The 17,396-nt window shown below is 47.7% G+C and overlaps 1 protein-coding gene and 1 long non-coding RNA gene across 3 annotated transcripts in view; one reads left to right on the forward strand and one right to left on the reverse strand.

The window, feature by feature from the left end:
• PTGIS (prostaglandin I2 synthase) overlaps positions 1–17,396 on the reverse strand; it is a 53,767-nt gene that overhangs the window by 11,358 nt on the left and 25,013 nt on the right. For both annotated transcript variants that reach the window (XM_081561090.1, XM_081561092.1), the window contains exons 6-7: positions 9,179–9,360; positions 671–839 (exon numbers count right to left, since the gene is read on the reverse strand). In XM_081561090.1, coding sequence (XP_081417216.1) covers positions 671–839; positions 9,179–9,360 — 351 coding nt within the window. The remainder of the gene's footprint in view (positions 1–670; positions 840–9,178; positions 9,361–17,396) is intronic.
• On the forward strand, positions 102–6,949 carry LOC145533529 (uncharacterized). The gene is made up of 3 exons (XR_014074144.1): positions 102–2,721; positions 5,659–6,352; positions 6,472–6,949. It is a non-coding gene; the product is annotated as an uncharacterized LOC145533529 (long non-coding RNA).

Genomic DNA, 17,396 nt, shown 5'->3' on the forward strand with positions numbered 1-17,396 from the left:
CCAGCGGACGGCCTCCTTCCGGAAACAGTTCCCTGTTTTCTTCCGGGGACCACCCCTCTACCGCCCTCAGGGGTTAGGCTGCGCGGTCCAGACCCAACACCTGGGATTGCGCTGCGACTGGCTGGTCAGAGCAGCCCAACCCTCCGGGCCTCATGATTGGCTCCGGATGGGCACATGACCTGAAGAGAGCCAATGAGAGCCATTCCTGGGACTTTGGCTAGGAACGTGGCAGAGACGCACACCCGCCCCGGGGCAGGCAACCTGGCGCCAGGGGCGGCCGCCTTGCCAGCTCTAGACTGGAGCGGAAAATGGAGCTGAGGACGAAGCGAAACTGAGACCTGAAGGTGTCGTTAAACCACCTGGATCTACCTGCGCCTGGAGCTAGTCCCTCTAGACTTTTTAGTTACCTGCCCCCAGTGAAATCCCTTTTCTGCTTCAGCCCAGTTAAGTTAGGTTTTCTGCCACCTGCAACCAAAAGCCTCCCACTAGGCCATGAGACTCAGGTAGTGAAGACCGGGGTGTAGAGACACCAGGTCTGTGAAGATAGGAGGCCTGGGGGGGCCTTAGATCAGAGGAACTGATGGGAATCCATGATGGGGAGGAAGGGCTTGGGGAGGGGGGTGCCCATGACACCCAGGTCTCTGGGGCTCTCTTGAAGGGTCTGTCTCACCCAGCACAGGCATGCTGTCCAAAACTTTCTGTGGGAGGGTGGTCATCTGCGAAATGGGCTGCTCTGCTCCCAAGAAGACAGTCTCAAGCTCTCCACGGACGGCTACCAGGGCCTCGGGGTTCTTGAGGAGAAAGAGCAGGAGCCAGAAGGCAGCAGGACCCATGTTCCCCTGAAATGAGAAGAAGCCTCTGTTGCACCACCCAGAGGGCAAAGCTGGGGCGAGAGTTGATTGGTCTGTGCCATGGACACAGTCCTGGCCCAGGTACAGGGGTTGGGAAGCCTGGGTTCCCACTCCACCCCCCACCCCCCGCATGACCCCCATCTACCTTCAGCTCAGGACATGGTTCAAACATGCTCTGCGGCTTTGGCATAGCCCCGTGCCTACTTCAAGGCCGTTCTTGGCATCCCTGACCTTGAGCAAAATGACTGCACTGAGGTCACACAGGTAATCTCCGCAGCTAATCCGTGAACTGTTCACAGTGATTTCAGTGAATCTCTGTAGCTAACTAGACCACCTTACCTGCCTCCTGAGAAATCTGTATGCAGGTCAAGAAGCAACAGTTAGAACAGGACATGGAACAACGGACTGGTTCCAAATTGGGAAAGGAGTACATCAAGTCTGTATATTGTCACCCTGCTTATTTAACTTCTATGCAGAGTACATCATGAGAAATTTTGGACTGGATGAAGCACAAGCTGGAATCAAGATTGCTGGGAGAAATATCAATAACATCAGATAGGCAGATGACACCACCCTTATGGCAGAAAGGGAAGAAGAACTAAAGAGCGTCTTGATGAAAGTGAAAAAGGAGAGTGAAAAAGTCGCTTAAAACTCAACTTTCAAAAAACTAAGATCATGGCATCCAGTCCTATCACTTCATGGCAAATAGATAGGGAAACAATGGAAACAGTGACAGACTTTATTTTTTGTGGCTCCAAAATCACTGCAGATGGTGACTGCAGCCATGAAATTAAAAGATGCTTGCTCCCTGGAAGAAAAGCTATGACCAACGTAGACAGCACATTAAAAAGCAGAAACATTACTTTGCTGACAAAGGTCCATCTAGTCCAAGCTATGGTTTTTCCAATAGTCATGTATGGATGTGAGAGTTGGACTATAAAAAAAGCTAAGCACTGAAGAATTGATGCTTTTGAACTATGGTGTTGGAGAAGATCCTTGAGAGTCCCTTGGACTGCAAGGAGATCCAACCAGTCCATCCTAAAGGAAATCAATTCTGAATATTCATTGGAAGGACTGGTGCTGAAACTGAAACTCCAATACTTTGGCCACCTGATGTGAAGAACTGACTCACTGGAAAAGACCCTGATGCTGGGAAAGACTGAAGGCAGGAGAAGGGGACAACAGAAGATGAGATGGTTGGATGGCATCACTGACTCGATGGACATGAGTTTGAGCAAGCTCTGGGAGTTGGTGATGGACAGGCAAACCTGGCTTGCTGCAGTCCATGGGGTTGCAAAGAGTTGGGTACAACTGAGTGACTGAACTGAATTAGTGAAAATGTTGGTAATAAGAACACAATGTATCAATTAAGATTTCTGTTGGGACTTTCCTGGCAGGCCAGCGGTTAAGATTTTGCCTTCCAGTGCAGGGGGTATGAGTTTGATCCCTGGCCAGGAAGCTAAGATCCCACATGCCTTGCCAGCAAAAAACCCAAAACATAAAACAGAAGCAATATTGTAATAAATTCAAAAACAGACTTTAAAAACAAAGATTATTATTAAATCTGAGGATGGATGCATCCTTAGCCCCAATTCCCCACGCTTCCTTACATCCATGCCTCTTACCATGTGACTCTGTACTTTCTCCCATTAAAGGGAGGTCCCGTGGATTGGGGCTCAGCCATGTGATGTGTTTTGGCCAATAGAATGAGGTAGAACTGACTGAACACAGGCCTTAAGAGACCTTGTGCATTTCCACTTGCCCAATGAGCCACCTGATCCCAAGAGGAGGCCAAGAAACACGGAGCAGAGCTGAGCTGTCCAGTTGAGCCCAGTCTAGACCAGCTGACTCCTAGCAGCCCCACAGACCGGTGAGTTAAATAAACATTCATCAGGGTATGCCATTGAGTTTTTGTGGTCAGTTGTCATGCAACAATAGGGAACTGGTACAATATCTGAATTTTTGCTTTCAAATATTTGAGTATCGTATGTGGATGTAGCAAAGCAGCAATAACCAACGGTGATCATGAAAGCTATTTGCTTCCTGAACAAAAATTATGTAAAACTTCTCAGGAGTTAGGTAATTAGGAAAATGGATAAAAACTTCTTGCTCCAAGACTGCATCCTTGGCTAAGTAATAGTCAGGTATTCAGCATGTGGCTGAATATGTATGGGGTACCCTTAAATGAACTCTAGATGTGGCTGGAATACAAATTAACCTTGATTCGGAGGAAGATTTTCATCTACCATAAATGACTCTCCTATCCAATCTTCATAATGGAATATTAAGTAGCCATCAAATGTCATGTTTACCCAGCAATTCTATTACAGACACAACTGCACGTGGACAAAAGGACATTTGCACAAGGATATTTACCACAGTGCTGATGTAACAGCAAAAGACTGGGAGCAACCTCAATATCTAGCAATAGGAGATCAGTGAGATAAACGACGGAGAAGGCAATTACACCCCACTCCAGTACTCTTGCCTGGAAAATCCCATGGACAGAGGAGCCTGGTAGGCTGCAGTCCATGGGGTCGCGATGAATCGGACACGACTGAGCAACTTCACTTTCACTTTTCACTTTCATGCATTGGAGAAGGAAATGGCAACCCACTCCAGTGTTCTTGCCTGGAGAATCCCAGAGACGGGGGAGCCTGGTGGGCTGCCGTCTATGGGGTCGCACAGAGTCGGACACGACTGAAGCGACTTGGCAGCAGCAGAGATAAACGATGATCCATCCATAGGATGATGATACCGGAAGTGGTTAAAAAGGAACTGACTGTGCATTCAGATGTGTGTCTCGAGCCAAGATGCACCGAAGCAAGCTGCAGGATGGAGGCTCAGTGTCCTACCGCTTGTGTGTGTATTTAAAGAGGGAGATATATATACATACATACGTATATACATATATATATATATGAAGAGCACAGACCAGCTCTGGAAAGAGACTCTAGAACCTGGCAGCTGAGGTTGCCTCTGGGACAGAAGCTGGGAGGGGCATCAGTGATGGTGGAACGGATTTTCTTTCTCTTTAGCTGCCATGAATTCAGAGGTGCCAGGTTCCCTCATCCAGCAGGCACCGGTATCACTCCACCTTTAACTGAAAAGGAAATCTAAGCACGTCCAAGTCCTGCCCGCTGCCCAGCATATAGTGGGGGCTCGATGATATTTGTTGAATAAATTATTTGTGTCCCTTTGGGCTGGGGACCTCCAAAGCAGCCTGGAAGGGGGCTGGCAGAGCCCCGGACCAGGACCAAGATCAGGCAGAATTGTGCAAATCCCAGCTGCCCACCTCCTGTGACTCTGTAGAAGCCCCTCCCCTCTCTGGGTTTCAGAACCTCCCTCTTGGTAAAATAGGAGTAAAAACACGCTCACTCCTGGGGTGGCCACAAGGAGTATAAAGGACTCCCTCCGCAGGCTGAGCTCAGAAACCGTCGCTCCCTCTCACCGGCCCCTCCCTCAGGTTAGGAACCCATGGGGACCCTGGCCTCTCTCTGAGGTTTTCTCCAGTACCTCAGGTCCAGCTGAGACAAGCTAGGTCACTTGCTGTCCATCACTTAAACAGCCAGCGGAACGTAGGCGATAAATAGTTCGGCTCCGGGTTAACTCAGTGCCAGGGCCCTTTTATCTTGTCCAGATGGTCAGATGGGGACCCCTGCTCATTAATTACAAAGCAGCACTGGGAAAGGAGGCTCTCAGTCAATTCTGCCTTCAGGAGGGAGCTGTGACGAGCTGGGGAGGTGACAGACTGTCTTCCACCCAACTGCACAGAGGTGTGAGTGTGTGTCTGTGTGCATCTGATCACACACCCTTGAGATCTTTAGACCACTGCCCTGGAAGCTGAGTGTTCTCCCGTGGGGCTTGGCCTCAGCTCACCCAGGAGGACCCTTCGGGTCTCATCGCATTCCTGCCCACAGCGAAGTCCCTCCCAGCAGCATCCCTGCGCTCTTCTACGTTTCCTGTGAACGTCACCCGGGAGCTGACCTCCAGGGGGCGCTCCCTGGGGGCCAGGCCCGGTGCGCGGGGACTCACGTGCGCCACCTTGTGGCCTCCCCTCCGCACTGTCCGTCAACAGGAGCGGGGTTGGCCTGCAGCCTTGCCCGCACCGCATCGCTCCTCAGCCCATTTTCCTTCGGAGAACCGCCTCCATTTCACTCGAAGTCTGTGTGGACCGTCTGGGGCTGAACAAACCCCCTCCAGACCTCAGTGTGGTCATAGGAGCCGGCCTGGTCCAGTCAGTCAGTCAGTGATGGACTCACCAGTGGGTACCAGACTTAGGATCTGCGCTAGTATTCAAGACAGAAGCCCTTCGCCACCGGGAGGAGGGGCTGCCAAGTGGCCAGGAGCTGCTGCTGGCCTTTCCTGCCACCCCCGGGGCAAGTCCATCTGAAGCTCAAGAGAGCGCAGAGCTGAGGGGTGGGGGAGATCACAGGTAACATTTCTTTTCATTTTGGAGGGGATTAAATTTTTTTTTCTAAGGGAATGAAAGAAGACGTGCAAACTTGGTCCTGGACTGGACCCTGGAAGAGAAAAGGGACATGAGTGGAAAAACGGGAGAGCTGAATGAAGTGTGGACTTTCAATGACTAGTCAGCAGTGCTGACTGCTTAGGTTCCCCGCATGCACTGTGGTTCTGTGAGAAGTTAACACTGGGGTAAGCTGGGGGAAGGGTATTCGGGAGCTCTCTGTACTATCTTTGCAACTCTCCTATAACCTAAAATTATCTCAAAATCAAACTACCGAAGGGGGAAAACCCAATTCTGTGCACAGCTATTATTCTTATTACCCTGACCTCCTCTTTTCAGATGGTGACATTGAAGGGACCTGTTCAAGGTCGCACAGCTAGTCAGTGAGCAGAGCTGGGGTTCCACCTGAGTCTGTCTGACTTGAAACACCGCTTTCGCTTTTCATCCTCACGGTGCAGCGCCTCCACGATCGTGATCTCCCGTTGGCCGAGCGTCTGTAGACCTCCTCTCTGGTCTCCCTGCCTCCACTTCCCGCCTACTACAGTCTGTTCTCAGCAACGTAGCCAGAATGACCCCCCTAAAGCAGAAGGCAGGCCATGTCCCTCCTCTGCTCAGAGCCTTTAAAGGGCTCCCATTTCAGAGGAAAAGCCGGAAGTCCTCCCCGTGGCCTGCAGGGCCCTCCCTGGTCTGGCATCTGCCACCTCCCTGCCATGTCACTCTCATCCCCACCTCAGGGCCTTTGCACTCACTGTCCTCCCTCCCCATCCTACACATCTACATGGTGCATGTCCCCGCTGCCTTTGAGTTTCTGTTCAGATGCCACCTTCCTGGAGAGGCTTTCCTTGACCACTCAAAAAAGCAGCCCCTCTTCACTCCCTTTGCCTGCTTTATCCATAGAGAACTCATTATCTGTAATACATTAACATGCTTATTAATTGCCTTCTCTCACCAGAACGTCAGCTCCTTAAGGGCAGGGGTCTTCATTCTGCTCACTGCTCCACTCCCACCATCTAGAACGGTGTCTGGCACACAGGTGGGTGCACACTAAATACTTCTTGAATTTTTTAAATGACTTTTTAAAAATTTTATTTATGTATTTATTCAGCTGCACCAGGTCTTAACTGAAGCATGCAGGATCTTTAATTCTGGCAGGTGGGGATATTTAGTTGCAGTAAAGGAACTCCTAGTTGCAGCATGTGGGATCTAGTTCTGTGACCAGGGATCGAACCTGGGCCCCCAGCACTGAGAGGGCAGAGTCCTAGCCACTGGACCACCAGGTAAGTCCCTTGAATATGGTTATTGAGCTCTGGTTATCAGCTAAGCACAGTTACAGGACTTTACCTAGATCGCTTCCTTTCACCCTCCCCACAACGCCTTGAGGAAGGTCCTGCTGTCTCTATTTTACAAAGGAGTAAACTGAGGCACCAAGAAGTTAAGGATCTGACTTTCCAGGAAGGGGCAGAGATTCAGGATCCAAGTTCAAGCAGGTTGGTTACAGAGCCTGTGCCCCAAACTGCTGAGCTACCCAACCTCTTGGCCCTGCTCCCAAGACTCAAGATCTCGAAGGGTCTTCCACCGGCCTGAATTGTGTACGCTGCCAATGACTCAACCTGAGAGGACATCCCGACCCCAACTCCTTCCCGGTTCTCCTAGCGCTGCCAGAGGCTGTTCCCCAGACTTGCTGCCACTCAAGCCTCCAGGCCAGCATACAGTTCTGCTGACAGAGGCCATTTCCATAAGGGATTCTGGGGACAGTTTGGAGCTCCAGGTCACTGCCCATAAATATGTTATTAGACACTAATGGGGCCCCAACTGCTGATTAAACCCAACCCCTTCCCTTGCCAGCCTCTGCCTGCAAGGACATTTTACGTTTTTGAGAGAAAACTAAAAATAAGTCGTAAGTCGATGGGAGAGGAGTTACCCAGAAATGTCAGCCTGTGCAACCGTCCACCACTGCCGAGGTGAGGCCGAGAGAAGGAGGGGCTCTAGGCTGGGGCGAGGGCTGGAGCCAGGCCTGGAGATGCAGTGCCCTCTCTCTGCTTTGTCTCGCTGCCAGCAACATCCGGGCCATCACCAGCTCCACGGGCACTGCCTTCCCTTTGTTTCCAAAATTTATCTAGTTCTTCCTTGTCTCCATGGCCACCACTGGTCCTGCCACCACTGTCTGCTCACCATGTCCCTGCTTCTCAGATCCTGTCCCTCCCCTGCTCAGAACCCTGTCAGGGCTTCCACTTAACCCAGAAAAAAAATCTCGAGTCTTTACTGAGTAGGACCCAAGGGCCCTCCATAATCTCTGCCCTCAGTCCCACAGCCCCCCTGCCCCCCACTCTGCTTTGGCTGCAGTCAACTCCTCGCTGCTGCTCAAACACTTGGCATGATCCAACCCCAGGGCCTTTGCACATGCTGTTTCCCCCTCCTGGAATATTCTATCCCCATACCCTCCCCAAGTCCCCAAACCTAGCTTTTTCTTATCATCCAGGGTTCAGCTCAGTCAGCTCTTCCCCAGAGAGGCCGCCCTGGCCAGAGTAGACCCCCTGGACCTATCTACTCATGACCCTGTTTTATATCCTGCATGTCAGCACCCGAAATCACCCTACATGTTTCCTTGATGTCTCCCCCACCCCTACTCCTGGCTGAAATATGAGCAACACAGAGTAGTGTCTTTGAGGTCCATGGTAAGTACTCAGTGGAACTTTTATTTTTCTTGAGCAATTAATTTATTTTCAGAATCCCCAATGAAAACATAATACATTTAATAATGAAGCAAAATTATCTAAGGTCATTGTAAATAGGACTCAATCAAGTTTGGCTTCAATCAAAATAGATTTTAGGTCAGTCTTTTTTTTTCATTTAATTAAAATTTTTTTACTGGAGTATAGTTGCTTTACAATGTTGTGTTAGTTTCTGGATGATAAGCAAAGTGATTTAGCTACATTTACATATATATATACACATATATACATATATATATCCCCTCTTTTTTAGATATCCTTCCCATTTAGATCAACTCAGAGCACTGAATAGAGTTCCTGGAACTTCTACACGAGTCTTCAAGATAACTGGTTTGCACACTTCAGTAACCTCAAGGTCATGAAAAACAATGAAAGGCACCAAAACTGTTCCAGACTACAGAAAACTAAGAAGGCATAATGACTAAATGCAGTCTGTGATCCTGGGTTCGGTGCTGGACCAAGATGAGATTATTAAAACAACTGGCAAAACTGGAATGTGGACTGTATATTAGATAATGGTCCTATATCTGGGTTAATTGTCCTGAATCTGATCACTGCGCTGTGGAGATGGAAGAGAGTATTCTTGCTCTTAGGATACACATACTGAAGAAATTAGGGGCAAAGAATCATGATGCCTGCAACTAATTTGCAAATGATTCAATAAGATAATCAAGAGTAGGAGAGAGAGAAAGCAAATGTGGTCAAATGTTTAAAACTGGGGAATCTAACACTGTGAATCAACTGTACTCCAATAAAAATGAACAAAATTGAGGAATTAAGGTGAAGTGTATATGAGTTCATGAAACTATTAATACAGCTTCTCTGTAAGTTTGACATTTTTCCAAATTAAAAATGTATATATTGAATGAAAAGTCCTGTTCATGAGACACTTTGGCAGTTGAGAGTGGGGGAACGGGGGCAGACAGCTGGGTGTGTGTGCACGGACCCACACCCATACTCACAGAGGCCCACACTCACCCGTGTAAGGCGCACACACAGGCCCATGCAGGCACATGCTCACGGACTCGCAGGCACATTGCCTTAGTGTGCCTCATAGTACACACGTGCACGCACACACACACAGGCACTCACAGGCACAGCCTTACATCCACACCGCTGGCACCCACCTGTGTGGCCCAGAGCTGCAGCACCAGGGCGCGGGCCTGCATCTCCTCCGACACGCCCATCTCCTCCAGGTGCAGCAGGTAACTCTCCAGCCATTTGCTCCGGTGGGCCCGGGAGGCCAGCCTGGCTGGGGACAACAGCTTCCATAGGCGACCTTTGACCTTGCCCACCTGGTCCTTATCCCCTGCAGGGATGGAGCACAGAGGATGGGGGGGTTACAGATCCACCTCCAGCCCAGGGCCACCCTGCCCTGCCCTCCCCCCTGAGGCCAAGGGTCTTTGGATGTCACCCCAGGGTGTGGGTGGGGAGTTCCATCAGGAGAAAGCTCCAGGGACCCCAGTCCTGAAACGCGGGCCTGGTCGAGAGGAGGTGCTCCGCCAACATTTGTTAAATGAATGGGTTTCTTCGCAGAGCAGGGGAGGGAACAGGAAACAGGGAGCCCTGTGCTCCCTTCCCGGGGTCTGATCCCAGAGGAAGGCCGGCCCACGTGTGTGCGGAGACCCCGAGGGCAAAGCGTCGGCCAGGAGAAATGACCGAGCGGACCACCAGGAGGGGACGGACGGGTCTGGGCTTCAAACTCAACACCTGCAGGAAAGGGCAGGTCCAGTGCACGAGGGAGGAGGGTCCCGGGGCTCCACTCAGCTACACCCACCAGGCCCTCGGGCCTGACAGAGAAGGCACAGCCAGGGGGCCTGTGATTCCAGGAGAAGCTGAAATCCAAATGTTCACGTGGAATCCCCTCATGTGTTTTAAAGTCAGCATCTCAGTAAGTCATTTCTAATCACCGCGCGGGTCACAAAAGCTTCTCTGAGGGTCCGCTTTGGCACCCGGATCAATAGTTAACAAACACCACGAAATAAACGATGGTGTGTTTATATTCCAGAAAATTGTACAGTGGCCCACACAGGCAGACCATTGAAGGCACAAAGTCAGTGCTTACTATTCATATATTTTGTTAATGCTACAAGACGATGCTGCATTGACACATGTGCAAATATAAAATTTGTTTTTTTTCTTTCCCCCAAATCACCCTTTGGAAAAGAAGGAGTCACTTGGATTGCTACAAAATTCCAAAGTACTAGCAACTCTCTCACTGACTTTTTTGACCCACAAACCAGTGTTTCAGGAAGACCCATCTACCCAGTGGCTCTAAACCAGGCTTCACGTGACGGAATGTAAAGTGGCGGTGAAACTTATTTAAGCATATTAATTACGTTTTCCCGTAATATGCTCCATATGCTTTTCTTCCACCTCTAGACACTTTTTCAGGTGACATACTTCTCAATTTAAAGCAAAGAGGCCAACTGTTCGTCCGAAATACATGATTTTCCTGTTATGTATATTTGCTACGTGTTATGTGTATTTTGGGGGCCTTCCCTGGTGGCTTAGTGGTAAAGATGCCAAGGCAGGAGGCATGGGTTTTATCCCCTGTCCAGGAAGATCCCACAGGCCACGGAGCAAGTAAGCCTGTGCGAGCTGCAACTAGCCTGTGCTCTGAAACAGGAAAAGCCACCACAGTGAGAAGCCCTCATACCACAACTAGAGAGTAGCCCCTCCTTGCTGCAACTAGAGAAAAACCCCTGTAGCAACGAAGACCTACAGCAGCTCTTAAAAAAAATAAAAAGAATCATAATAAAATAAATAAAACAAAAGGTCCAGGAGAAAGTCTTTAAAAAAATTAGTAAAAAAAAAAACACAACTATATTGGCAATTTGGTAAAATCAGCTTAACATTTTTAGAGCCCCTAGAATAGTGCAGGACACACAAAATCTTACACAAGATTTCATTATAGCTACACTGTTAGGAAAAAGCAGTGTCCACACCAGTGTGTCTCCCCATGCACTTGTGAGCAAAAGAGAAAAGAAAGAATGACATCATGTCCGCTTGTATTCACATGAAGGAACTCTGGAAGGATCCACGAGAAACCAATAACACTAGCTGACTGTGGGCAGGGTGGTGGGGACAGGGCGGAGGGAAGGATGACAAGGACGGATGGGAGACGTCTCGCTGTTACCATTTTATATTTTCAACGTTTGAATCACGTGAAACAAAATCTGGCACCAACCCCAGCCCCGTAAAGAATTTCCAGCGAAAGATCATAGATTCATGGATGGATAGATTCAAAAAGTTAATTCCATATTTCAATCAGACGATACGGGAGTGAAGAAAGAGGTTCTGGAAAACTGAGTTTGGTGACTCCACCTGCCACCCCACTGATGGAGATGACAGAGGTGTCCAAGACGGAGTCTGAACAAGCCACTTGCTGAGAGGTGAGTGTGAGAAGAAAGCATTTCTAAACGGTTAGTTTATACAACGTGTGAGCTTAACCACGGTTGCTCAACAAAACTGATAAGGAAATGTTATTTCATTTCCAGTTGTAATTATTTCCACGTTTAGGTTGACTAAAAAGACAAACCAAACCAAAAAACAAAACCCTTCCTGCTGGGAAAACCAGGGCTTGCTGTATTTGGATCTGAGTATAACTGGGGTGTACTGTGTTTCACATGTGCACCTGGAGAAGGGTCAAGACTAACTCTGTCCAGAAAGAAAGCCACAAGTCACATATGCTGACTGAGCACGTGAAGTGTGGCCACTCAGAATTGGGATGTCCTGTGAGTCAAAAGTACATACCAGATTTCAAGTCTTGGCGACAGACACAAAATGTAAAATATCATAGTAATTTTATATTAATTACATGCTAAAATGCTAATAGTTTCGATATATTGGGTTAAAGAAAAATATTATTAAAGTTGATTTCACCTCTTTTTTATATTTAATTTTATGTATTTATTTTATTCTTATGGGATTTTTTTCCCCTGGCTGCACCCTGCGGCATGTGGAATCTTAGTTCCCCAACGAGGGATCAAACCTGTGCCCCCTGCAGTGGAAGCCTGGAGTCTTAACCACTGGAATGCTGTGGAATTCCTCTTTATTTTTTTTAAATGTGTCTACTAGAAAATGTAAAATTACATATGTGGCCAGCATTCTATTTCTACAGGATGGCACTGTTTTAGCAGTTGTTGTTCGGCCGCTCGGTCCTGTCCGACTGTTCATGACCCCGTGGACTGCAGCAGTGCCACACTCAATTGGTAACAATGGTTACCTTGGAGATAGATGTCGATACAGAGAGTGAGTCAGAAGAGTATACGCCTTCTCTGCGATATTTTATTTTTTCACAAGAGGCAGGGAAGCCCACTTAAGAGCCCAAGCTCTGGAGCAGAGTGCCTGATCTTGAATAAGGCACCTCACCTCTGAACATCTCGGTTTTCTCACCTATAAATTAAGGTACGAGTACTCACCACATAGGGTTGTACAGGGATTGAATGCATTCACATGATAAAGCCTGAAGAGTGAGGCCTAGCCCGGGCCTAATAAACATTAGCTATACTATCAAACAAAGCTGAATGAATGTTAGTGAATTATTAGCCCAAGGGGAATGTATTCGTGTATTATTTCTATAATTAAGAAACAATAAATTGTGAAATAAGGATCACCTGGTTTGCAGCCATAGCAACCCAGGTTGAGATCCCAGCTCTGCCCCTTCCTAGAAGGATAAACTTGGGTAAATCACTGTATTTCTGAGACTCAGTTCCCCATCTCAAAAATGGGGGCAACCTGGCTCAGAGGACCACTAGGAGGACTCAAAAAGATCACACGCGGAGCACACTCCGCACTGGCAGGGATTTGGCAAATTGCACTTGCTATATCCCGCCGTTCTTGTAAGGTACTATTTATCAGCCCCCATGTAATGAGGCTGTGAATCAGAACTGCCAGGCTCATGTGACTGGGAACTCGGTCAGAAGCAGGAGAAACAGGTTCAATCCCAGACTTCCCATGCTGGGTGGGCTTGGCTTGAGGCCCTGTCCATCTCTGAGCCTCAGTCGCATTATTTTTCCTCAAATATTTCTTTCTTTGTTTGGCTGCACCAGGTCTTAGTTGCAGCACTTGGGGTCCTCGCTCTTCACTGAGGCACGCCAGCTATTTAGCTGTGGCACGTGAACTCTTAGTTGCGGCCTGTGGGATCTAGTTCCCTGATCAGGGCCCCCTGCGTTGGGAGTTCAGAGTAGCCTCTGGACCATCAGGGAAGTCCCTCAGTCTCCCCATTTGTAAAGCAAGAGGTCTAGGTTTGGAAACACCTCTGTCCCCTAGAAACCCAAGAGTACAGTTCAGAAGGGCCCCCAGTGGAGACATATTTTTAAAGTCTTGTGTTTCACCTTTAAAATGCATTTGATTTTTGCATTAGACCCTGTGATTCTTTAACATGAGAATGCTTCTCCCCCCAAACAATATTCAAATAAAACAGCCAATAATCCAGAGAAATGATTACTCGAGAAAGAAGCGGTTTGCTTAGCTCAGGGCTCTATTTAACTCCCTACTGCCCCCCAACTCTCTCCTGTACGAGAAGCACCAAATTCGATTGTCTAAGGTCCTCAAAAGCTCAATCTTCTTTTAAAATGTTTATATTTCTAAAACCAGAGGAGGAATAGGGCATGAAAATAGTAAACAACAACAACAACAATAATAATAAAAGAAAAAGAAAGAAACTCTAAGACAGTGGTCCTGAAACTTTTTGGCACCAGGTTTCAATTTTCCAGGGAAAACAATTTTCCACAGATAACAGGCAATGAACACCTGTGGGTTTGTAGGCACATGGGAGCATCTCTATGGGGGGATCTCCAAGAAGCGGAAGTACAGGATCAAAGGTGTGTGTATTTTATGCTGATAGGTTCTACCAAATTGCTTTTCCGAAGTAGCTGCATAGCTTCACATGCCCCATAGCAAGCTCCGGGGGCCCTTCTGCATCCCAGCCTCCTGTCCTAAGTTCAGAAATCGTCCCCCACATTGCCACCTGCTGCCCATACTGAGAAATGCAGCCTTCCCATACCCAGTCCACAGCTGCTCCCAGGATAAAAGGGAGGGTCCCTCTCGGCATCTACCCAGACTCCCCCAGGGCATCTGTATGGAAGAAACAGCAACGGAGAAACTCCTCTTCCCCGGAGAAGCAATCACAGCTGGGCTGTGTCCGTGCTCCGTGCACTAGGTTTTGCAATCAAACATCAAGCCTGTCTTGCTGCTCTGCCACCTACCAGCTATGTGTCTATGAAAAATGACTTCACTTCTCTGAGCCTCAGTTTCTTTACCTGAAAAAAAGAGTTTAATAACACCAACTTTCATTGGATTTTAATAATGCCAACTTTCACTGGAAGGACTGATGCTGAAGCGCCAATACTTTGGCCATCTGATGCGAAGAGCCGACTCATTGGAAAAGACCCTGATGCTGGGAAAGATTGAGGGCAGGAGGAGAAGGGGACGACAGAAGATGAGATGGTTGGATGGCATCACTGACTCGATGGACATGAGTTTGAGTGAACTCTGGGAGATGGTGAAGGACAGGGAAGCTTGACATTCTACAGTCCATGGGGTCGCAAAGAACTGGACACAACTTAGCAACTGCACAACAACAACAATGCCAACTATAACAGTCACACACACAAAAAGGAAACAATTATAAATATCCATTGGAGGGGGTGGCTGTCTAAATAGTGACCTGAAAGAGCCAGAAAGATGTCTGGGTTTTTTATGTTGATTTTCACATCCTTCTGCTTTGCTATATATATATACACATATATATATACATATATATATACGTATATATATATATATATTATGCTTGAGTTAGTTTTATAGATTCTCTGGGGTTTTCTGGGCACAGTATCAGATTACTTGCAAATAGGGATAGTTTTATTTCTTCTTTACTCATTATTATATTGGTAATTGATTTCTCTTATCTAATTGCATTGGCTAATGCCTCTAGAAGATGTTTGAATTGACAAGGGAGATTGTGCAGCTATATTGTTAGATTAAAAAAATAAGTTGCAGATAATAAATATAATCCCTTTTTGCAAACACACACAGTGACACTTTAGATATATATACCTGTCTCCATTTTTTAAATAGAGTATCCCTACAAAACACTGAAGGGATATATGAGTATGTTAACACTGGTTTCCACAGGAAGATGGGCTTGGAAGAGCATTATTACTTTTTTCTGTCTGCATCTATCACAAGAATATGTTTCTTTTTAAAAAAATACTTATTTGGCTGCGTCAGGTCTTCATTGTGGCATACGGGGTGTTTGATTTCGTTGTGGCATGAGGGATGTTTAGTTGCATCATGTGAACTCTTAGTTGTGGCATGTGGGACCTAGTTCCCTGACCATGGATCATACCCGGTCCCCTTGCATTGGGAGCACAGAGTCTCAGCCACTAGACCACCAGGGCAGTTCCTATGTTTCTTTCTTTTATGTATATATATAATTTTAAATTTTGCTTATTTTATTTTTGTTGTATTATCATGTTTGCCTTCACCGAGGCTTCATTGCTTTGCATGGGCGTTCTCTAGCTGCAATGAGTGCTGTTTGTTGTGGTGCTGGGGCTTCTCTCTGCGGGGGCTTCTCTTGCTGTGGAGCATAGGCTCTAGGCGAGCGGGCTCAGCAGCTGCAGCAAAGCGGCTCCGTGGGTTCAGCGTGCAGGCTCTGGGGCGAAGGCTCAGTGGTCGCGGTGCACAGGCTTAGCTGCTCCAAGGCATGTGGAATCTTCCCAGACCAGGCATTGAACCCTGTGTCGTCTGCACTGGCAGGCAGATTCGTATCCACTGGGCCACCAGGGAAGTCCCCTATGTTTTTTGCTTTTTTTTTAACTTAAACGATATAACGTGTTAAAGTTTGATTTTTTAAAATGAGCTGTTGTAAGCATTAAATGACACAGTGTTTAACCTGGTTATCTGGCACAAAGAAACTGCTCAACAAATAATGTTTTTTCTCATTACCTCAGCCAATCCTAACGGCCACCTTCTAGGAAGATCCTACTGTTCTCTCCATTTTACAGATGGGATCACTGAGGCACGGAGAAAGTATGTAAGAGCCAGTGACCCATCTCAAGCCACCTCAGCCCAGAGTGTCTTAACCACGGGCTTCAATTGCCCCTCCAGAGAAAAGACCAAGGGCAAAAAGAAGTTCAATAACTTGCCCTAAATCACCAGCAAGGAAGCAACAAAGTACTGATTCAAATCCAAGTCTTCCTACAAGTTTCTGAGACCAGGACACAGTGTTTCTCAGCCTTCTCATGGCTGAGTTGTCAGAAACTTGTCAAAAACACATGTCCCAGTCTTCCTGGAGAAAGTGAAAGTGTTAGTCACCCAGTCCTGTCTGACTCTTTGTGATCCCATGGACTGTAGCCCACCAGGCTCCTCTGTCCATGGAATTCTCCAGGCAAGAACACTGGAGTGGGTTGCCATGCCCTCCTCCAGGGGATCTTCCCAAACCAGGGATCGAACCTTGGTCTCCTGCATTGCTTTGCCTACAAAGGTCTGTCTAGTCAAAGCTATGGTTTTTCCAGTAGTCATGTATGGATGTGAGGGTTGGACGATAAAGAAGGCTGAGCACTGAAGAACTGATGCTTTCAAACTGTGGTGTTGGAGAAGACTCTTGAGAGTCCCTTGGACTGCAAGGAGATCCAAGCAGCCAATCCTAAAGGAGATCAGTCTTGAATATTCATTGGAAGGACTGATGCTGAAACAGAAGCTCCAATACTTTGGCCACCTGATGCTGACACACTGGAAAAGATCCTAATGCTGGGAAAGATTGAAGGCGGGAGGAGAAGGGGACAACAGAGGATGAGATGGTTGGACAGCATCACCGACTTGATGGACAGAAGTTTGAGCAAGTTCCGGGAGATGGTGAAGAACAGGGAGGCCTGGCATGCTGCAGTCCATGGGGTCCCAAGAGTTGGACATGACTGAGTGACTAAACAACTTCTACACTGCTGGCAAATTCTTTACCCTCTGAGCCACCAGGGAAGCTCATTCGAATCAAAAGGACTGGGATGGCGCTTGCAGACTTATTAACAAGGGCCCCAGGGGACTCTTCTCCCTGGGGAAGTCTCAGACACAGCGGCCAGGGGAGAATGCATCCCAGGGGTTCCTGTGGGTCTGGTTCCCTGAATCCAGCAGAACGCTTTCTACCAATGTTGATTTCCCTCTGTAGCCACAAAAATGAAGGCGGTGGGTTTTTACAAACCCATGTGGGAAGTTCTAGATGTGGAGCTCAGTGAAAACTCTAGCAGAACAATTCCTCCAGAGTGCCACACTGATATTAAAAAAGCACAGGGCTGAACACTAAGAGAAATGAAGGCATTTGTGCCAGAAAGACGTGTTCAAGAA

This window comes from Giraffa tippelskirchi, chromosome 13, assembly GCF_054371585.1.
Source record: "Giraffa tippelskirchi isolate mGirTip1 chromosome 13, T2T-mGirTip1v1.2.pri, whole genome shotgun sequence".
In the NCBI taxonomy this organism is placed as follows: Eukaryota; Metazoa; Chordata; class Mammalia; order Artiodactyla; family Giraffidae; genus Giraffa; species Giraffa tippelskirchi.